Source organism: Rana temporaria, chromosome 4, assembly GCF_905171775.1.
Source record: "Rana temporaria chromosome 4, aRanTem1.1, whole genome shotgun sequence".
NCBI classification, from domain to species: Eukaryota; Metazoa; Chordata; class Amphibia; order Anura; family Ranidae; genus Rana; species Rana temporaria.
The window spans coordinates 232,784,116-232,808,395 of record NC_053492.1 but is presented as its reverse complement, the minus strand read 5'-3'; the positions used below and the strand labels follow the sequence as shown (position 1 = coordinate 232,808,395).

Genomic DNA, 24,280 nt, shown 5'->3' with positions numbered 1-24,280 from the left:
GTAATTTTATAATTTTTTATGCATAGTCTCATCCACAATATGTATTTCACTATAATTACATTTCACTAATTCAACTTTCACAATATACTGCAAAATATATATTAATCTAACCTCCTGCCGACTGCCCAAGTTTGATGGTGGCAGAATGGCTACCTTTGCGCGAATTGCCGTAGCTGTACGGTGGCCGCTTTAGGGGCAAAGGGGGTGCGCATGCCTGCCGGGTCACTAAGGAGCCGATGCGCGTGCCCGGCAACCGTGATGTCTGCTGGACACCCGCAATTTCTCCTGACAGAGCCAGAACGGGGATGTGTGTGTGTAAACACACACATCCCCATTCTGGCAGGGGAGAGGAGATAGATTGTGTGTTCCTAGTATATAGGAACAATGATTGGTCTCCTCCCCCAGGAAGTCCCTTCCCCCCACAGTTAGAACACACTGAAGGAACACATTTAGCCCCTTGATCGCTCCCTAGTGTTAACCCCTTCCCTGCCAGTGACATTTATACAATACTCAGTGTCTAATTTTAGCTCTGATCGCTGTAAAAATGTCAATGGTCCAAAAAAAGTGTCAAAAGTGTCCGATCTGCAGACAGCGTTATCCTACACTAGCCGATAGTCGCACGGGGGACGATTATTTGAGTCACTTTTTACAGCATGTTAACAAGGACATTTTTAATAGTAAGATGCCAATGTTCAATAAAATGTTTAAGGATCCTACATGATAAGGAGTCCTCTATTCATATCTTACATGCCTGCACACCCTGGTCCATGAACGCCATAGTAGGAGGCAAGACATCACAGCGGGATTACCCAGTGGATACCGTGGTGGGATAGGCCCCCCCCAAGACACCTAAAAGCGCAGTTTTTCTAAAAGGTAGAGGAGTCCACCCTCTCCGGTGAGTGCAGAACCATATAGCCTCACAAGAGGAGGATTAAAAGTCACGGAGCGCAAAAGCACATTAAGGCCCCTTTCACACTGGGAAACGCTGCTGTTCACGCTGCTGTAGCTCCAAAAATGCTGCTTGCAGGAATTTTTTTAACGCCCTGCCAGCGCATCGCCTCAGTGTGAAAGCCCTCGGGCTTTCACACTGAGACTGCAGGGGAGTCGTTTTTTAGGCACTTTACAGGTGGTATTTTTAGCCCAAAAGCACCTGGAAAACGCCCCAGTGTGAAAGGAGTCTTAAAGATTTAATTTGCACATGTAAAAACTCATGTCACTTTATCATTGCATCTAATGCCGCGTACACACGGTCGTTTTCGGCATGAAAAAAAATGGCATTTTTAAAAAAAAGCCGTCTGTCGGGTGCTGCTACCCAATCAGTGCTCAAGTCCCGACGCGTGTTCGTCACATCACGTGACTTCATCAGGGGATGTGATGAAGTCACGTGATGTGACGAACACGCGTCGGGACTTGAGCACTGATTAGGTAGCAGCACCCGACAGACGGCAGACGAGTGCGGTGCTCGTGGATATGAGACCGTGACAAGACTGCTTAATGTGAGTTTTTTAGCAGATGGTTTTATTCTCTTTTAATAAAAAGTTTGTTGTACGGAATTACGCGATGTGCCCCCTTTCTTCTCCCTCCCCCGCCCCTTACATTTTCGTCTGAGTGGTTGTTCCCACGGACATTGAAGGGAGTAAGCTGTGGCAGTGAGAAGTTCAGGGTCACGAGCTCGGCGCTCGTGGAGATAGGCACCTTTTTTCCATACACCGTGTAAGTTGTGTAAGTGTACATCTACTTACCCATTACAGAGACCCCTCTTTGTGTGGTATCAGGACTACGCTTCAGTATCTTTATTGTATCCCTTACATGTATGGTCCACTACGGAGACCCAGTAGGAAGACACCCATCCATTGAGAGGTTGAAGCATTGGTAATTGATTTGGCTTTATGTGACAGCCGTGAGGTAAGCTGCTAGGATCACTAACGGTGTGGGCTGCACGCTTTTGGATTTGTTTTTGATGCACATCTTCACCTACTTTGGCTTTGGAACTTTTCACTCTAGACCATTCAATCATTTATTTTTCATCAGCTTCACCTGGAACCCTGGTCTTCTGTTTGTATTAATCCGGGACTGTTATGTTTTATCACTGAAGAAATTTCTTTCACTTTGTTTATTTTAGTACAGCCCTGCTCAGGCTGTATGTTCACTTAATCACTGTTTCTAAGTTGCAATTTCACTGTGTTTGTACCATTACATTATCTTCCCGCTCCACGGGTTCATTTGTACCCCCACCCCTATATCCCCACTTATCCCTCCCCCTTCTCTCTTTCACAGCGCAGACATCACCACTTTTTGCATTATTACTTTTTGTCTAAACAGGATAGACACTTTTTTGTTTGCTGCAGTGTACACATTCACTTTGACCCCTCTCCCTCCGCTTCCACTCCCACTTATCCTACACAGCGCAGGAGTTTTCACTTATTATTGCACACCTGAGACCTTGTAACACTAATGAGTTACATGACACTGAGAGGGAAAATGGCTAATTGGGCCCAATTTGGACATTTTCACTTAGTGGTGTACTCACTTTTGTTGCCAGCGGTTTAGACATTAATGGCTGTGTGTTGAGTTATTTTGAGGGGACAGCAAATTTACACTGTTATACAAGCTGTACACTCACTTATTTACATTGTAGAAAAGTGTCATTTCCTCAGTGTTGTCACATAAAAAGATATAATAAAATAAATACAAAAATGTGATAAGTGTACTCACTTTTGTGAGATAATGTATATCCAAAGCCACTACCTTATCTAAGTTTTTGCTTAAAGTGGAACCCCAGTCAAAATTGAAATTTTACCCATGATTAGTACATTAAATATGTTTACCGTTGATATTACGAATTTCCAGGCTAGCTGATTATCAGATTAGATTTTCGAAGCTAGACATAGACAATCAGCTGCCGTCTATTCTTTACTAACAACAGTTTGTCTATTCAGCTGAATTTACCAGTTGTCATGCACTTCCTGAAACCATTGTCAGTCTTTCTTAGAGAAATCAAGACTAGCTTTTATTAAACCCACCCCTCACCTTCCCGCCCCCATCTATCCCAGCCTTCGACAGAGTGTGCAAAAGCACCTCCATTCTTCCTAGCAACCTTTTGGCTTGTTTGGCTTGGACCTTCAAGAGAAAGAGGGCAGGCATTGTAAGTCTTCAATGTCATACACACTACAAGATGTAATACAGTGCATTATACTCCAGACTTTGTGTTAGACATTACAAAATGTGATGCAATGCATTATACTGCTGACCTTGTGTTAGAACTACAAGATGTAATACAGGGGTTGATTTAATAAAACTGGAGTGCAAAATCTAGTGTAGCGCTGCATAGAAACCAATTGGCTTCCAGGTTTTTTTTTTATTGTCAAGTGCATTCAAAGAATGAATCATGCATAATTTTCTGTTTACTGCATGTTACATGCACAGTCAAAGGTAGAATCATGTGGTGTTAGAAATTACAGTCAAAGGAGGAATTATGTGGGTCTTTTTGTGTGTTATACGCACGGTAAAATAATTATGTGAGGTTTTATGCTTACTGTGCATTACACACACACAGTAAAAGGAAGAATCATGCGGTGTTTGGAATCATGTTGTTTTCTGCTTACTGTGCATTGCAAGTGCAGGCAAAGGGTCCTCTAGATCTCTACCAAGCGTGAATGAGTAGGGGGTATGTAGTACCCCTTGATGTTAACATGTTCAGCTTGCCTGCTGAACTGGCCTAGCCATGGGCAGCTTTACAAAAAACTATTCTGAGAAAGAAGAGACAGTTAAAAAAAAAATAGGAATGCTGAAAATAATTTTGAAGGTTTAGTGTATAGATTACATTTTTGGCGTGCATTTTTGTAAATGCCTTTTTTATTTTGGGAAAAAAAGATCAAATTGTGGTTTCTCTCAAAAAAAAAAGACAATACATAAAACATCCTATTCTTCAAATGGAAATTAAAATCATATAAAAAATACAGTATTTAAAAGTGGAGACTATATCACTTTTATAAATAACTTCTTCCAACAAATGGTGGACACAAAAATTAGCTGTCTTCAGTGCCTCTACATGAAAATAGAGTTGTTAGCCTCCACAGGATAATACTTAGCAATGGAAAACTATCAGAAATCTGAAGTACTGTGTGGTAAAGGCTATTTACAACCAGTTTTGTTCCATCATTAAAGGTTTCAGAATGCAGTATTTCCTGTTCTTTTATATGCTGAAGAAGATTTTCCAACAAAGAACATACCAATGGGATGTTCTCATACTTGGTAATGTCGTAATTTTCCTGACCCTGTATCAATAAAGTAAAAAGAAAAATTAATAAGTTAGAAAACATAAAAGAGATCTAAACTCAATAACTAAAATTCCATGTAAGTTTTAACATGTTAATGTAATTTCAAAAGTGTTTTTTAGACTTATTTAGTCTGTAACATTCCATTACTGTAAATGGTGATAATGCGTTAAAGGTCCTTGTTTAGGCACTCTCCGTTATGGGTTGACAACTGTCCCACAAATGTTTTCCTCCATTGTCACCCTGTTACAAGTATTTTAGATAGAAACTAAAGTGACCAAAGCTACACACATTAAACCAGCATGTTCCACCAATGTCACCTTCAGGAAGTGAGTACTGAGCAACAATGCGCAGCCACTGATGAAAAGCGTGCACGTGGACAGGAAGTAGCTGCAATGAGGCTGGAAGAAAACAGCAGTGCTGAGATGCAAATAAACAAAGGTTAAAAAAGATTCAATATACTAAAGATTAATTCCAAATTCCAAGTCCACTCAGTACTCCATACTCTATGTCCTTTATTAGCAACTCACCAAAGAGATACATGCCTCTCTAACTAAAGATCAGCATTACACAAATGTTCTTTTTCCCCAGGTCACTGTGCAGATTCTCACCCAGACATTAAAGTAATGTCTGGATGACAATTATCATTGAAAGTGAACGTAAATGAAAATCCCACCTTTTTGGTTGTCCCCAGATAAGTAATACAGGGGAAATCTTCCAATGGGGATGGGTCGCTCCAATGGTTCCCCTTATTTTGCAAGGTTTTCCTCTTACTTTCTGTTTGTCTATGGGCCAGGAAGTGAAGGTATATCTCCACAAGAGTACACAGATGGTGAAAGAAAATCTAACAGGGGTTATAATCCTCCCCTACTCTATCAAAAAAAAGTTTTAGTTCTACTTTAACCATACAAAAGATGTTTATTGTCCACAAAATATACTACTCGCAAGATCAAAATATAAAGTAGTCATGTAAACCACTCTCTGAATTCCTCCACACACCACAGCATTGTAGAGCCAGCACCTATCGCTGGCTCTGCAATATCGCTGTATCTAATACAATACTCATGATCAATGAGCTTAATGAGAATCTGTACATGTCCACCACCAGGCCATGCATCAATGACTTTCATCCAATCAGGGACTTTTTCAAGTGTTTTGTGGGCAATAAAAGTGTTATATCTTACTGAATTACACTATTGAGCTGCTTCTTTTCTTTTGTATGTTTAATGTCTGAATGAGAATCTGCACTGTGACCTGGGGTAAAGGAAAATTTGCTACCAAGGAGAGCTGACAGCTTATATTTAAGTGTGTAATGCCAATCTTTAATTAAAGAGGCATGCATCTCTGGTACAGTAAGTTGCTAATAAAGGTTATGGAGCAGTGCGGACACTGACAAATGTAAAGATTGTACTTTGAAGAAATCACAAGGAACATTTTATTTATTGAATTGAACATTATCAATGTTGTTTTGTAGAATAAATGTTTATTAATTTCACTTGAATTTATTGCACAAGTTCGCTAGTATGAAAGCACTGGTGATTTGTAATTAATTTTTAGCATATTGAATCTTAGTGTTTTTGAATTTATATAGTGCTGCAAATAATTGCTTGATATATGATGTATGGGGTTGCTGGTGTTTATTGCAGCTGCAGCGAATCTGTGAATATTGTTTGCACAGTTTGGTATATTGATCCATAAGAGTAAGGAAAGAGTATTTAAAAAAAGGTGTACACTACCTATTGAAAAAAAGTTGCAATTGTTTGAGATAAAAATGTCAAGCAAGGCAAATTACTTCTAGATAGAGTCTAGATCAGTGGTTTTCAACCTTCCTCGTGCCCTGACCCCTTGATAAATCTTCTCAACTCGTGGGAACCCCTAACAGTAAAATTACTTTTATAGTGTGGGTCGTCGGCACCCAAGGCAAGACAAGTAATTTGCGCCCCTAACCCACAGACATTTAGAGCTCCCTGAGTCCCTTCCACTCGTACAGTATTAAAACCCCTTATGGTACATTTTAGGATGTACCACTCTTTCTCTTTGTTCTCCTTTTGTTCCCTTTTATCTCTCTCTATGCAAACTTCTTATATTTTTCCCCCCATCCCTCCATTTAGCCGTCTTTCTTGTTCTTTCTCTTATTCTTTCTCTCCCTTTTTTCTTTGTTCCTCTCCTTCTTTTCCTCTCCCTTCCATGTATTCTCTATTTTAATTCTTCTCTTACTCCTTGGTGGGGGTGGGGGGAGTTGGGATCAGTGGCAGTGCTGGGGGTAGTTCTGATCAGCCAACTTCGGTGCTCTTGATGAAGGTCATCTGCTGATCTGGGAACTGTAGTGGGGACGTTTAATGGCAACTTTAATCACAGGTAGTATTACTCACTGTGTCTCCGACTTTGTGGAGTCTCGTAGCAGTGCCACCTATGCCGAAATCAGGAGATGGGGTCTCCTCCAACCCCTCCTACTTCACATTCCTCTCCAGCCTCTGTCCCACAGCCATGCCGTGTACTGAATGGGCGGCTGCGAAGAGGCCGAGTGGGCAGCCGGGGGCTCCAAGGACAGCCCTGCTGGACAACTGCAAAAATGCTGGGAGAGCGGTGGGGATTCAGGAACAGCCCAGGATTCGGTGACCCCTGGCAAATTGTCATTCGACCCCCGAGGGGGTCCCGACCCCAGGTTCAGAACCACTGGTCTAGATCTACTTTATGCTATAACAAAATAAATAACTTATTATTAAGTACAAATCACATAAAAGACCACAGAGGTACAGGTGTAGCATGGTAATACACATATCTGATACACATTGAGGGTCATTTACTAAAGAAACAGAGCATGTTCTCTTTTCAAGGTAAAAGTTTACTTAGTTTAGTAAATGAGATGAGCTCACATCAATCACCCAATCATGCGCAAGCAGAAAATGTAATTTTTGTACTTCGGGTTTAATATTTCTGATCCATGAATATACTGCTGCCTTCAGGAGAATTGGACACTAGGACAGTAGTCCCTAATGGCCATAACCCCTCTTTTAAATATCCTGCTCAGTTGCTGCTAACCAGCCCAATGCACAATGCCAATGACCAGCATAAGAGGAAAGGAAGCTGTGTCTCTTAACAGACTTCAAGAAAAGGATTTTATGGTAAGAAAAAAAAAAATTATTCACTAAGGCACTTAAAAGTGTTTAACCGGTTAAAGATCAGGTCCTGTAGATTAACCTCGGCAGAATGGCACCGAAAGGCAAATCAACGTATATTTACGTCAGTTTGATTTTGCCACTGTGCGCGAGCTCCGTGACTGTGTCCGCGGACTCAATGTCCGCCGGTGTCCCGCAAACGGGTTACAGAGCTGAAGAACAGGGAGATGCCAGTATAAACACAGTTCTCAGTACTGCCTCTCATCGGGAGCAGTGATCAGTGATGTGTCACTCGTAGCCATGCCCCCTAACAGTTAGAATCACTCCCTAGGACACACTTAACCTCTTCTTAGCCCCCTAGTAGTTAACCCATTCAGTGCATTTTTATAGCCCTGATCACTGTATAAATGTGAATGGTCCCAAAATAGTGCCAAGTGTCCGATGTGTCCCCATAATGTTGCAGTCATGATAAAAATCACTAATCACCGCCATTACCAGTAAAAAAAAAAATATTAATAAAAATGCCATAAAACTATCGCCTATTTTGTAGACGCTATAACTTCTGCGCAAACCAATAAACGCTTATTGCGATTTTTTTACTAAAAAAAGTAGAAGAATATGTATCGTCGTAAATTGAGGAAAAACTGCAGAGGTGATCAAATACCACCAAAAGAAAGCTCTATTTGTGGGAAAAAATGACGTCAATTTTGCTTGGGAGCCACGTAAGCAATTGTCAGTTAAAACTATGCAGTGTCGAATTGCAAAAAGTGGCCTGGTCATTTGGCAGCCAAATAGTCTGGGGCTGAAGTGGTTAAAGTAAGCATTAAAGCAAACCCTGACTGCCCCATACACATGCACACAGGATGCTTAGGAGCTGGGCATAAGAAAGACCAAAATCCAAACTTAAGTAGCAGGTAGAAACCACCTTGGGCAAAAAGGAAATTCTTGGTCTTTGAACTACAGTACCTTATTCCTGTGAAACACCAACAAGGGTTCCTTACAGACAACAGGTTTTTGAGACAACACAAAAACCCACCTTGTGGGATAGGGAAAATATATCAATAATACTGATGGCCATAACAGGAGGTTTGTGCAGTGCTGACAAAACCAAACTCTGATCCCAAGGCTAAAGTTGCGATAACTAGAGGACCTATCTGACTTATTGTACATATCAACAAATGTATAGTTGGAAAGAAATAATTAAGGGAGACAACTGGCCCTTGATAGTTTTTTGATCCATACCTGAAGAAATTAAATAATTATGCCAATAGAAAAGGAGTGAGGGTGGAAACCCCTGGTCTCACACAAGTAAGTAGGGGATCTCAGAATTGAGATTCCCCTGTGCTTCAGCATCTAGGCTTCAACAATCATACCATTAAATTTAGCAGTCAATAAGTAGCTTGTGAAATCGGTCCTTGGGACAAAATATCGGTCCAGCAAGGGGAATAGAAGGTGAGTAGAAAAATCATGTCAGTATACCAAATCCTCCTAGTACAATCTGGGACTATGATAAACTACCAGCATGCCCTCTACTACCACTCAATGAAGTAGCTGATGGTGGAGTCTCAAAAGGAAGGACGTTACAAATAAGGGAGAACTGATCCCATAACATCACTGTGCACTGTCACTGCCAGCTGATCTACTGATCCACTGACCTGTTCACTGCTTGTCCAGCTTTCTGCACAGATAGAATGCCAGAAGATCTGTATTCAGTGTATCAACAACAAATCTCTAGATATACCTCCTAATGGAGGAAACACTCTTCAGAATCCAGGCATTGGTGGCTTTGGAAATCTACTTTCCAATTTTCCACACTGGGAAAATGCACCACTAATAGAATTGGTAGGTTTAGTTTTGCTTGATACCTAATGTATGGCACTACTACCTCCATCTCTCCAAATGCTTCATGATGTATGTGCATTGAATGATCTCATGGATTTAGCCAGAGAATCCAATCCTTGCTCGGATGACCACACATCAGAGGGTCGGGTGACTCCATTTAAATCTAAATCAGATTTTTAGCCAGTGGGGTCGAGGGGCAAGGATTTGGATTTGTTTCAGAAGCTTGTGGGGAGGGATTTGACTAACCTGGTATGTAGTCACCGTAAAAGTCACACACAAGATAATCTAACAGACACTGAAAAAACTTTGAATGAAGACACTAATATCATAAGTAAAAATGAGGATAAAATTGTGCTCTTGGTCATTTTTGATTCTACCACCTATAAAGAGGAAGCTGTACGTCAACTGTCTGATACAGTTACTTATTTCAAGCTAAGGGGTGATCTTGATCCCACTATGTCTTTAGAACAGGGACTTTTTGGACAGAGCAGTGGCAATAGGCATTTTTTCACAAAAAGAGAGAGATACATTCATTCCCGATTTCCCCATTATGCCTGTGTTTCATTTTCTCCCAAAAGTGCATAAAGGGCTAAATCTATTAACAGGGAGACCTATAGTAGCTGGTATCAATTCTTTGATCGATCAACAGCTACAGCCACTAGTTGTCGAATTACCAGGTTTTCTTAGGGACACCAATCAGCTTTTGAATAAACTACAAAACTTTCAATGGAATCAGGGATATCAATGCATCACATGTCATGTCAGCAGCCTTTATTCATCCATTCCTCATGCCTTAGGGCTACAAGCGTTTTCCTTTTGTTTGTCCCGATCAGGTCGGTTTTCCCTTGCTCTCCATGATTTCATTCTTATGTGTCTTAAATATCTACTCACCCACATTTTTTTTTTTCGTTTAACAGGGACTAATATTTCCAAAGATGCAGGGCCTCTATGGGAGCCAAGTTTTCCCCATCCTTAGCCAACCTGTATATGGGATGGTGGGAGAAGTCTTGCATTTTTGGACATGATAGCCCCCGCAGGAAAGATACCATTGTTTACAGTCGCTATATAGACGACTTTCTCTTTATGGTGTCAGGACATGAGATTGAATTAGCGAGACGTATATGCAGTAGAGATTAAAACTTTAGAAATGAGGCATTGGACATGGCATCGACATTTAAAGAAAGGGGTTATCCTACATCAGTCATTATTAGAGCTTTTCACATTGCAGAGAACACTCCTCCAAACAATTTACTCATTGAAAAAGTTTCAAAGGGTGGTTCAAATGGGTCAAGGTGTTCTTGTTTTTCCAATTCTCCTGTCTTCTCAACCCCATACAGCATGGAGTTTGAGAAGATTAGGGGGACTGTTAAAAAGTATCTTCCCATTTTGTCCAATCATCCTGTGTACTCTAAGATCCTGTCCAATGGTATTAGAGCTGTCTCCAGGAGAGCGCCCACTTTAGGCCAATTTCTGTCCCCAAGTCTGTATACTAGCCAGAAATCTACCACACATTGGTTACAGTTCAAGGGCACTTTTGCCTGTAGTGTCAAGAGTTGTTGTTCTTATTGTTTATTCATGAAGAGAGGCGAGGAGGTACTCTCAGTTAGTACAGGCAAATCTTTAAAAATGTCATCTTTTGTCAATTGCAATACACGTTTTGTAGTTTATGTCATTACATGTACATCCTGTCCTACAATACAATATGTAGGCCGTATGACACGTAGATTGAGGGACTGTCTCCATGACCATCTATATGACATCGAGAAAAATCACTCCACAAATATAGCCAGACATTGGAATGACCACCATCATAAAGATACTTCCAGTCTGGCCATTCAGGGCATGGAGAAGATCACTATGCCATTACGCAAAGACATATTCAGATTACTATGTCTATTACTATTACGTCCCGCCCACATATGAAAATAGTGTTCAAACCACACATATGAGGCATCCCCGTGAACGTTCGAACGAACATGTTACCAGTAAAAAAATTGAAATCGCTGCCTATGGGGATTTTTAAGTAGCGAAGTTTGGCGCCATTCAACAAGTGAGTGAGTGAGTGAGAGACTTGTAAAGCGCAACACATGCGAACTGAATTGCCTCTGGGCGCTGTATCCATTTCATGGGTAAGGAACCCCTTGACCTCAGAAGAGATGGGTTTTAATCTTTCTCCTGAAGGCCAAGTGGTCCGACTCCAGTCGGATGGTGGTTGGTAGTGCATTCCACAGGCGGGGTCCTTGGACTGCAAAACAAGAGTGTGCAATTTTGAAGCGTGACATGTTAGGTATCTATTTACTCTGCATAACTTTGTCTTTCACATTATGCAAAAAAATTGGGCTAACGTTACTGTTTTTTTTTTCTAAAGCATGAAACGTTTTAAAAATTGCTGCGCTAATACTGTGTTAGATAAAAAGTTCCAACAACTGCCATTGTATACTCTAGGGTCTCTGCTAAAAAAAACATATACCGTATATACTCGAGTATAAGCCGAGGCACCTAATTTTACCACAAAAAATGGGAAAACTTATTGACTCGAGTATAAGCCTAGGGTGTCCATCTGCATGGACACCCTAGCGTAAGAATGTCTAATCTGTAATTTGATGCCTTTTGGAGATTTTTTCATCTTTCCTTGGCTGCGTTATGCACATTAATACAAATTTTTACCTGGGGTGCCCAAACTTTCAATCCCCACTGTGTATATATATATAAATATATTTCAATTCATTATGGCACTACCATGGCATTGACCAATTGGGTCAAGACTGGGAGACCTTACAGCTGTAGCAGAAGGAAAGGAGAACAGATTGAAGTTCCAGAAAGTTGATTGAAAGCTACATTTCCTCTGGTTTCCAATAGCCCTGCATCATTAGAACTCTTCCCCAGCCCAGTATGTTTGTCATGACTATTTTCCAATTAATAGGAATCATGAATTACAAGTGGTTGTCCTCTATGTAAGGCTCCATTCGTGCTTGTACAACTCCAAAGTTGCGCCGACTTTGGAGTGCAACTTTAATGAACTTTAGATAGATGCAACTTTGATACGACTTTGGCTTTGACCGGTGATAATGGACAGCTGTTGCATTATAGAACACTCAGGTGCGACTTTCATGCAACCTCCATGGCCTTCAAGTTGCATGAAAGTTGGACCAAAGTTGTGCATGAACTACTTTGAAGTAGCTGAAACTTTAAGTTGCAGATATATGAATGGTTATCATTGGAAAACATGGGGAATGTGTATATGTGTTTAATAAGTGAAAAATAATTGTCTCGTGTCTTCTATACACTTCATGTGGTAATCTCAAAAAACCCTCCTAGTTCTTATAGTAAACTACAGAATAATTAGACTTTATGTTGCAGAGATTTGGGAGCAGGACCTAACAAAAATGTTAGGTGTTTTCAGACCAAAATAGGACTGAGTTGAGTACAGATCATTGGGTACTTTTCTGTCGTACTTGTAGATTCTCTAAAAAGATAAAAAATATGTGCCCTTATGGCAGAGATGTACTGCATTTGTTTTGTTTTTTTTTGTTTTAACTTACAATACGCTTTAAAGGGTTTGTAAAGGTAAAAGTTTTTTCACCTTAATGAATTCTATGCATTAAGGTGAAAAAACTTCTGACCTTACCGGCCTCCCCAGCCCCCCAGTTTACTTACCTGACCCCTCGAAAGTCCCGCGCCATGAACGCGCTGGCATCTTGGCCGGCTTCCCGGCTCATTCATTGGTCGATTGAAGCAGCGCAGACATTGGCTTGCGCTGCTGTCAATCTCAACTAATAACGCGGTGCGCCGGGGGGCGGGGCCGAGTGATACAGTCGGCGGCTATGGCCGTCGGCTGTATCACGGAAGCGCGCCCGCAAGGACTCCACGCAATGCAAGCTCCCAGTTCTTGCGGGTACGATCAGAGACAGCCGCCGAGGGACCCCAGAAGACATGGACCGGGGGCCACTCTGTGCAAAACGAGCTGCGCTGCACAGTGGAGGTTTAAAAAATAAAAAACTTTCCTTTTAGTGTTCCTTTAAATTGAGAAATATGTGAATCCACTGTAGGAAAAGAAGACCACTCCTTTGGGAAGTCCTCGTGTGTGTGCGGCATTAGAGACCATTCCCTTTTGTATGGGCAGGTTAGCCACCTATTGGAGATTGCCCAGAGTCCACTAATCACTAAGCAATGGCAGAGCAGAGATTCTGCCCCAAAGGCTTACTCTGTAGAAAGGTCTTTTTGGATTTTGTGAGGTTCTGCATTCCTGAGTCCAACTTTAAAGGGAAATAAAGCACGTGTGACACCTGCAAACAGATTGTGACACAAATTATTATTATAGTCACAACATAAAACCTCCATTTCAGAGGGGAAGGCATCTGTCGTGAGCCAATTAGTCTCTGGCACTCCACAAGGTTCAAGGGAAGCCTTGAACACTGGTGAAGTGGTGGTCAGATTGGTAACAGATGTGCAGTTTTCACAAAACAAGCTTTTTATGTCATAGTTAAGCCTAAGGCCCCTTTCACACGGGGCGGATCAGTAATGATCCGCCTCCGTATGTCCGTAAGCTCAGCGGGGATCGCTCCATTGATCCCCGCTGAGCCGGCGGATGACAGGGCGGTCTCCGCACACTGTGCAGGGACCGCCCTATCTTTTCTCCGCTCTCCCCTATGGGGGGAGCAGATGAACACGGACCGTATGTCCGTGTTCATTCGATCCGATTCGCAAGAAAAAATAGGATCTTCTTCCGTCTGCAAAATCGGATGTTTGCGTAGGCGGACGATTAAGGGTGTCAGCGGATGTTCATCCGCTGACACCCGCAATCACATAGGGACCAATGTATGTCCCTTTTTCATCCGCAAACGGATAGATGAAAAAGCAGACATATGGTCTGCACGTGTGAAAGGGGCCTTACACAGTAGCAAGGATTCAGCAAGGAAGGGTTGCTCACAAGGTTCACCTTGGTCCCTAGGGGCTGAGTTTCAGTTTTTTCTTCGGCATAGTGTCTCATGCTCCTGTAGGTGGCTGTAATACCCATGGTTAATGAATATGTCTCCAAATGGACCATAAAGAATACCCTCTTTTCAATTATCCCTACACATGATTGGATATTCCAAATGAATACAGCCTCAAGTTATTTACTAAGCTAAATGAACAGTTTCCACTCCTTATAAGTAAAACAACCCCACCTGCATGCACTAAAGACCTAATTTTCAATGGACATATTGATTATACTTTTTGCTTTTTTGGTTTGCTAAAATCAAAAAGTGCAGGGAGAATGTTATTTTGTTAACAATAAAACCCAAATGTGTAGGTAGGAATCAAAGGTTAGGCACTTTGGGCCAGATTCAGGTACAATTACGTTGCTCCCGAGCGGCGTAACGTATCTGATTTACGTTACACCGCCGCAGATTTACAGCGTAAGTGCCTGATTCACAAAGCTCTTACCTGTAAACTTGCGGCGGTGTAACGTAAATCCGCTCGGCGCAAGCCCGCCTAATTCTAATGGGGCGGGCACCATTTAAATTAGGCGCGTTCCCGCGCCGAACGTTCTGCGCATGCTCCGTGTTAAAATTTCCCGACGTGCTTTGTGCAAAATTACGGCGCCCCGACATTTTTTTTGAACACCGACGTGTGTTACAGCGTTTCGTATTCCCGGATGTCTTACGCAAAAAAAAAAAAATTCGAAATTCGACGCGGGAACGACGGCCATACTTTAACATGGCTGATCTAAAGATAAGCCATGTTAAAGCAGGTGTAACTTTGCGACGAGAAAAACCGACTAGCGACGACGTACGAGATTGCGACGAACGCGCGGATCTTCGTGGATCGCCGTAACTAGTCATTTGCATATTCTACGCCGACCACAATGGAATCGCCACCTATCGTCCGGCCTAGAATTGCATCCTAAGATCCGACGGTGTAAGTCAATTACACCTGTCGGATCAGCCGCATAGTTAGGACGGGCGGATCACAGAGATACGACGGCGTATCAGGAGATACGCCGTCGTATCTCTTCTGTGAATCTGGCCCTTTGTGCTGTAAGATGAGTAAGCAAACTGAACAAGAAAGGATGAATATCAAATTGCATCTTCAGATGTACACAAGAATACTATTTCTGAAAGACTTATAAAAGAGGATATGAGAAAGTCAACATGGCAGTTTTCAATCATACTATGTTCAAGAGCAAAATGTTTCCATGTTATCAGTCTCAGATCATTAAAAACGGAAATTAGAACATTATAAGGTTAAAAAAAATCCACAATGGCTGCAGAACAATGCAGAATTATTAAATTAGAACTTGATGAATGCTGTGTTATAAGAGGCACAATCCTCTAGCACGTTTTCATGGTAATTTACGCAGAAAATTAAGACCGTCAGAACACAAGTGAAGGGTGATATTTCATTTACACCAATAGCTAAATTACAAGGTTCCTAACACCAAGACAGTAGTTTCTAACAGACCAAACACAGAACATGCTTCTATACAGTAGCTGTAGATACATACTTGATAAACAATTATATACAGACTTTTGCATATATATTTATTATACATACAGTATAAATAACATTGGTGTGGAATGTGCTAGAATTTATAAAAGTACAACCTAAAATTAAATAAAGTACTAGAATACCCAGCTGTGCCAAAATGTATTTATATTACCAATGTTCAATATAGGAACTTCAAGATTGCTAAAGTTAAAATTAGGCATATAAGGTCAATACTATTTTAAATTGCTGAAAAACAATGATACTCAATAACTATGGTGTCCATAGATGACACTTTAAAACTCTTTACAGACCATCAATTTAAAAAGCCACCTATGAATGAAAGCCCAAGAATTATTGATCTCCCTTGGTCAATGCCTAATACATGTGGCAAAATTACTGTTTTTTTATGAGCACCTGATGCATGTTGTATGTTGTATAGGCCCCATTCATATCTATGCGACTTGTCATGCGACTTTGGATCCCAACAAAGCGACGACAAGCGAGCACCCCCTCCTGAACCATACCAAGCTACATGCCCTCAACATGAGGGAGGTGCTTTGGGGGGCTCTTCCCCACAACCCTCGGTGGTAGTTGTAGGGGTCTGGAGGTGGAGGGGGCCCGGATCCTGCCCCCCCATGTAACAGTCTTGGGTACAAACCCCTACCCATTCACCAATTCCTTCATTAAAAAAAATTATCCCCAGAAGTAGACTCAACGTCAATCAAGCCGCCCATCGCACTCTCACATCTGAAGAAAGGCTGCCTGCTCTGCCGTGTGACAGCATTGTGGGGGGACACCACAACGTTTTTTTCCATTGCCGGCATTCTTTTTTCTACATTCAGCTGTCAGTGGGGAAACCCGCTGACAGTTAATGAGTCATCAGCTGTTAAGGACGCGGCAGCCGGATTCCCATAACCAGCTTTTCTTCACAGAAAATTAAAATCGGCCAATCAATTTTCGACCGATTCGAATTCCAAACGCTCTGAAAATTTTGAATTTGTTAGGAAATGAAGAAACTAAACAAAACATTTTCCTGTTCTACACAAGTCACACTCATCCAAAGTCGCAAGAAAATTACATTGAAGTTGCATCAAAGTCCCATTAGGTTGCACTGTAAAGTCACAATGGAAATCACACGATTTTTAAGCCTCACAAATGTGAATGGAGCCTTAATGAATTTTTTTTTAATTCTTTATATTTGAAGCAGGGTTAAGATTAAAGAAAACTTGTATAATCTTATTAATAAACAATTTATGGGAGATAGTACAAGTGTACATTCCTCAGTAACATGTCTTGAATTGCCAAATACAGTATGAGCATCTCTTGGAACTGACTACCATGTTTTCTATTTTTACTTTCAATGATTTTTATTGCTAAGGTGATACAGATACTAACTGTACCATGGAGAAGAGAGTGGTAAACAAAGAAAGAAAACAAGAAAAAGGAAAAAAAGAGTAGAGAGAAAGTGACAGAAACCCAGAGAGAAGGGTACAGCGTGAAGCGTACACTTCTATATTTCCGGCAGTAAGCCGTCAGTACCTGAGGCCTTCCCATGAGGAGATTCCGAAACTGCCTTAATTAAATCCTCTAGAGCTAGTGGGGAAATAAATATTTTTCTGTCATCTAGAAATTGAGGATATTTTTAGGGGGGTTACAAAATCTCTAAGCTGGTCCATTTTATAGGAGACTTTGCTCTAATATAAATCACCATAAAAGGCGCAAAAAGAGGATGCAATATCCTCTTGGTTATGGGGGAGGTCTCCTGTTGACATAGGTACAGGTGTGACATAATTAGGATGAGTCTGATGCCACGTACACACGACCGTTTTTCTGGTTGTAAAAAATTATGTTTTTAATGGTCTAGAAAAAAACGCTAGTTAAAACGGCCTTGCCTACACACGATCGTGAACAAAAAATGCTCTAGCAATGCGCAGTGATGTACAATACATACAACGGCACTATAAAGGGGAAGTTCCATTCAGATGGCGACACCCTTGGGGCTGCTTTTGCTGATTTAGTGTAAGTAAAAGACGATTTGCGCTGTTCAGTCTGTTACAGCGTGATGAATGTGCTTACTCCATTACGAACGCTAGTTTTACCAGAACGAGCGCTCCCATCTCATAAAAATACTCTGGAGCCCACACACGATCGTTTTTAATGACAAAAAAAAACTTAATTTTTTATAACCTGAAAAACGATCATGTGTACGCGGCATGAGATTTAGCAATTACTGCCAGCATTTTCACATTCCTTTCTCCTTCCTCATAATACCTAAACTTTGTACAAAATTTAGCTTATTTAGCTTTTTCCAAAATTGTCCTTTTATATAATAATTGTGTGTCTTTTCAGACAGAGTGATTTTTTGGCGTAGGGTTCTGAATAAATTATTTTTGTTGCACCTCTCCTGCAAGACGAGTCTCCCACTCCACACTAGATTTTTTTAAACCTACTACTAATAGCTTGTATCAGTAATCCTCTTAGGAAGTCATAGTAGCCCATAGCACTTGAGAGGTGGCAGATTCGGCATTATAAAAGGAAAAAAAAAATCAACAAGAGACTGATGTATAGAGTCATCCTGTGGCAGCACATGCAGCCATAAGGCATTCACACACCAATTAGATTTAGTACGTGGCTGAATTTTTATTAGAGACAGTAAAATCAGTGAGTGGTCTGAAATATTCCTTGCAAGGTATTGGATATCGGAAACAATTGGTAGGATTAGAGCCGTACCCAGAACTAAAGCAAACCTGGATAATGATCTAAAAGTAGAAGAACAATATGAATAGGCATTGGTCATGAGATTAAAAACCTTCCATATATCATATACACCTAATTCCTGCAAGAAGTGTCTAGCAAAGGGAGTCTCCACCCATGAGCCTGTGGAAAAATGTCATGAAAGGATTCCCCCCTTTGGTGGCGCCTTTCGGTCCCGTGGATCGCAGTACCAGTGTACGCCAGCAGGTGTCCTTTGACACTCAGGATCTATAGTGAGAGGACTCATCTGCTGGTGGCACTGTTGGATCCTTGGGCTGTAGTACCAGTGTCCACCAGCGGGTGTATCCCAGCAGTGTGGAGCAAACAGCACCTCCTGCAGTCAGGTGTCACCTGAGCCTAATTACAGGCATACACATAAATACCCGGCAAGCCCTCACATGCTTGCCTTGGTACCGTCCTCGTGCCCTGACCTGCGATCCTGCTATCTGATCCTGTACCTACCTGAGCCTGTATCTGATCCCGATCCCGAGCCTATCCTGGACCTGTCCCTCCTGTTACCATGCATCCCTGCCTTGCCGTCTGATCCGTCCATCCTCTCCCTGTCCTGTGTTCCTTACCCATCTGCTGACCCTGGCCTGGCTTACATCTGCGATTCTGTCTGTCTGCTGGTCCTCTGTCCATGACCCTGGCATTGCTAACGTGTATGATTCTGGTACTCCCCTTTTGCTGTATATAACTATTTGTTGTCTGTGGGTTTCGTGGCCCGATTTTTTACTTCTGGGGTCCCTCAGCGGCTCTTGCGGTTCCTCCCCACATCAGATATCCCCCTAGGAGAGGCACTCTCAAGGGGGGGTTACCTTGTGGGAGCGCTCCCGAGACCAGTATTTGCATCCATAGACACGAATGCTGGACTCGGCCCCGGTGCCCGCATCATTGGATTTGATTGAAAGCCGTGGGAGCCAATGGCTGCATCAAGAGCCGGGATCCCATGCAGAGAGGGACCGCACGTCTCCGCCGAGTGAATTCCAGGGCACAGGGGGCACAGGTAAGTAAAAACGGGGGGGGGGGGGTATGCTGGGAGGCCGGTGACTGTCAGAAGTTTTTTCACCTTAATGCATAGGATGCATTAAGGTGAAAAAACACAATGGTTTACAACCCCTTTAAAGGCACAAGAAGACTGAAGCACAAATTGCACAAAGAACATGCTCTAAATTTTCTCGCCTTTTTTCACATTGACGTTTTTCCCGCTGTAAAAAACGGTCGTGTGTAGGCTCTAATGACGGGAAAAAAACGTGCATGTTATGAGACGGGAGCACTCGTTCTGGTAAAACTAGCGTTTGTAATGGAGATAGCACACTCGTCACGCTGTAACAGACTGAAAAGCGTGAATCGTCTCTCACCAAAATTTTACTTACGCAAAAGCAGCCCAAAGGGATCGTGTGTAAGGCAGGCTTGACAAGAATGACATTGAGAAAAACGCTGTTTTTCTAAGACATTACAAATGGTCGTGTGTACGTGGCTTTAGATGTTGCCATAGTGTTTGACAAGGGTTAACCCCTGCTAATAAATGCTCTCTTTTGACCTCCCATTACTATTGAGGTTGTTGCCCTGAGGTGAGCAGATTAAGGGGTCACCGGGTTAAGCCTACAGTAGAGAGGATCACAAGTTATTCACTTTCATTGGGATCTGATCACTTTGGACTTGCTTACATATTATATATAATGCTTACCTGTTATTGGATAAGGACATGCACTGTTTAGGACTGGAGATTAACTGTTTATTGCTTGATGCACATTCCTCCACTTTACACAACTTGGATTGTTGGTATTTTCATTTTACACTTGTCTTATATTAGTGATTTTTACACAATTCGTTTTGTGGGTAGCACTGTACTTTTTTTGTTATTTGTACCATTCAGAGTATGAACCAATCACAATTACAAAAATGTGAGTGGTGTACTCGCTTTTGTGAGACCCTGTATATATCAATTTATACAGGGAGTGCAGAATTATTAGGCAAATGAGTATTTTGACCACATCATCCTCTTTATGCATGTTGTCTTACTCCAAGCTGTATAGGCTCGAAAGCCTACTACCAATTAAGCATATTAGGTGATGTGCATCTCTGTAATGAGAAGGGGTGTGGTCTAATGACATCAACACCCTATATCAGGTGTGCATAATTATTAGGCAACTTCCTTTCCTTTGGCAAAATGGGTCAAAAGAAGGACTTGACAGGCTCAGAAAAGTCAAAAATAGTGAGATATCTTGCAGAGGGATGCAGCACTCTTAAAATTGCAAAGCTTCTGAAGCGTGATCATCGAACAATCAAGCGTTTCATTCAAAATAGTCAACAGGGTCGCAAAGAAGCGTGTGGAAAAACCAAGGCGCAAAATAACTGCCCATGAACTGAGAAAAGTCAAGCGTGCAGCTGCCAAGATGCCACTTGCCACCAGTTTGGCCATATTTCAGAGCTGCAACATCACTGGAGTGCCCAAAAGCACAAGGTGTGCAATACTCAGAGACATGGCCAAGGTAAGAAAGGCTGAAAGACGACCACCACTGAACAAGACACACAAGCTGAAATGTCAAGACTGGGCCAAGAAATATCTCAAGACTGATTTTTCTAAGGTTTTATGGACTGATGAAATGAGAGTGAGTCTTGATGGGCCAGATGGATGGGCCCGTGGCTGGATTGGTAAAGGGCAAAGAGCTCCAGTCCGACTCAGACGCCAGCAAGGTGGAGGTGGAGTACTGGTTTGGGCTGGTATCATCAAAGATGAGCTTGTGGGGCCTTTTCGGGTTGAGGATGGAGTCAAGCTCAACTCCCAGTCCTACTGCCAGTTTCTGGAAGACACCTTCTTCAAGCAGTGGTACAGGAAGAAGTCTGCATCCTTCAAGAAAAACATGATTTTCATGCAGGACAATGCTCCAGCACACGCGTCCAAGTACTCCACAGCGTGGCTGGCAAGAAAGGGTATAAAAGAAGAAAAACTAATGACATGGCCTCCTTGTTCACCTGATCTGAACCCCATTGAGAACCTGTGGTCCATCATCAAATGTGAGATTTACAAGGAGGGAAAACAGTACACCTCTCTGAACAGTGTCTGGGAGGCTGTGGTTGCTGCTGCACGCAATGTTGATGGTGAACAGATCAAAACACTGACAGAATCCATGGATGGCAGGCTTTTGGAGTGTCCTTCCAAAGAAAGGTGGCTATATTGGTCACTGATTTGTTTTTGTATGTCAGAAATGTATATTTGTGAACGTTGAGATGTTATATTGGTTTCACTGGTAAAAATAAATAATTGAAATGGGTATATATTTGTTTTTTGTTAAGTTGCCTAATAATTATGCACAGTAATAGTCACCTGCACACACAGATATCCCCCTAAAATAGCTAAAACTAAAAACAAACTAAAAACTACTTCCAAAAATATTCAGCTTTGATATTAACCACTAGCCGACTAGTGTTGAGCAGAATATGCCATATTCGATTTCGCGATATATCTCGAATATATATTCGAATATTCGAGATATATTCGCTAAATTCGAATATTCGTGATATTTTATCGAAATTAATTGAATGCGATTTTTCGCTATTGCGAATGCGAAAATAATTGCGATTTTTTAATAACTGCGGTAGGAGCGCTCTGATTGGCTTAGAATATTCGTGATATTTTATCGAAATATCGCAACATGCGAATGCGATATTTATTGCGCAATTTCGAGATATGCTGGAGGAGCGCTCTGATTGGCTCAGAATATTCGTGATATTTTATCGAAATATCGCAACATGCGAATGCGATATTTATTGCGCAATTTCGAGATATGCTGGAGGAGCGCTCTGATTGGCTCAGAATATTCGTGATATTTTATCGAAATATCGCAACATGCGAATGCGATATTTATTGCGCAATTTCGAGATATGCTGGAGGAGCGCTCTGATTGGCTCAGAATATTCCTGATATTTTATCGAAATATCGCAACATGCGAATGCGATATTTATTGCGCAATTTCGAGATATGCTGGAGGAGCGCTCTGATTGGCTCAGAATATTCCTGATATTTTATCGAAATATCGCAACATGCGAATGCGAAATTTATTGCAGATATTTTGAAAACTGCTGTAGCAGCACTCTGAAATCGAATATGTATGATATTTTAACCAAAATACATATTGCGATTGCGATTTTTCGATCGCGCATGCGCAATTGCGCGAACAACACGCGACCATTTCCTGGAGCCTTGCCAGTTTCCCAATATTACAGCAACATGGTGGGAAGCAATTTCTCAAAGTCTGAGGAAAAGTTGCTGATTTGTGTAAGTATTTTGACCACTGTTATTTCATCATCTTCAACTGCATTTAAGTCTAGTTTAAAAGTTAGTATATATGATCAGATATTAGTATTTAACCAAAAATGTGTCTCCTGCTTTTACAAAACTACAAGTCCCAGCATGCCTGGACAGCTGCAGACACCCTGGTTGTCAAATGTGTATTTAGGCACTTTTCCTTGTTATTTAGCATAATGAATTTAAAATTTTTTTGGACATAGGACGTATGCGAACGTCCTGACTTCAGTGTCCTCAAGGCCCAAGGACGTTCGAATACATATTGCCCTTTAGATGTTGCAGAACTACAACTTCCAGCATGCCTGGGAATGCTGGCACTTCTAGTATTGTAAGTTCTGCAGGCCCACATTTTTCAGGCCTTTATGCACGGGTCTCTAAACTGTGGCACCCTAGATGCAGCAAAAGTAAAATTCTTAGCATGCACTGAAAGACCGTGGCTGATGGGAGTAGTAGTTTTGCAACAGCTGGAGGTGGACTGGTCTTGAAACCCAGAGTTAGGTAACAAACCCGTAGTGTTTTGCAACCATTCTGCCTCCAGCTGGTTATTTTCTGTTGAAAAGCCTGTGGCGTGCAAAACACAACCCAAAAACTCCACCCGGTGCAAGGAAAAATTTGCACACACCTAAAGAGTGACATCACAAAAAACTGCGACGGTTGCATACGTCAGTGGTCCTCCGAAAAGGTCCCGTCTCTGACCCCCCGGGGCGTTAGGCTCCTAGGCTTCTGACAGGGAAAAGAGTTACTGTGGTCCATACAGCAGAAGCCATATGGACCCATCTCGGTCCAAGCAGCGCAATCAACACGCGAACAACACGCGACCATTTCCTGGAGCCTTGCCAGTTTCCAACTTATGATCGCAGCGCAATCACACAGCAACATGGTTGGAAGCAATTTCACTAAGTCTGAGGAAAAGTTGCTGATTTGTGTAAGTATTTTGACCACTGTTATTTCATCATCTTCAACTGCATTTAAGTCTAGTTTAAAAGTTAGTATATATGATCAGATATTAGTATTTAACCAAAAATGTGTCTCCTGCTTTTACAAAACTACAAGTCCCAGCCCAGCCCAGCATTTAAGTCTAGTTTAAAAGTTAGTATATATGATCATATATTAGTATTTCACAAAAAATGTGTCTCCTGCTTTTACAAAACTACAAGTCCCAGCATGCCTGGACAGCTGCAGACACCCTGGTTGGCAAATGTGTATATTGGCACTTTTCCTTGTTATTTAGCATAATGAATTTAAAATTTTTTTGGACATAGGACGTATGCGAACGTCCTGACTTCAGTGTCCTCAAGGCCCAAGGACGTTCGAATACATATTGCCCTTTAGATGTTGCAGAACTACAACTTCCAGCATGCCTGGGAATGCTGGCACTTCTAGTATTGTAAGTTCTGCAGGCCCCCATTTTTCAGGCCTTTATGCACGGGTCTCTAAACTGTGGCACCCTAAATGCAGCAAAAGTAAAATTCTTAGCATGCACTGACAGACCGTGGCTGATGGGA

The 24,280-nt window shown here is 41.7% G+C and overlaps 1 protein-coding gene across 1 annotated transcript in view; it reads right to left on the bottom strand.

The window, feature by feature from the left end:
- Window positions 1-3,123: 3,123 nt before the first annotated feature.
- Window positions 3,124-24,280, bottom strand: part of MEI4 (meiotic double-stranded break formation protein 4) — a 146,465-nt gene continuing 125,308 nt past the window's right edge. The window contains exon 5 of the mRNA XM_040349994.1: window positions 3,124-4,277. Within this exon, the coding sequence (XP_040205928.1) occupies window positions 4,029-4,277 (249 nt within the window). The 3' untranslated portion in view covers window positions 3,124-4,028. The remainder of the gene's footprint in view (window positions 4,278-24,280) is intronic.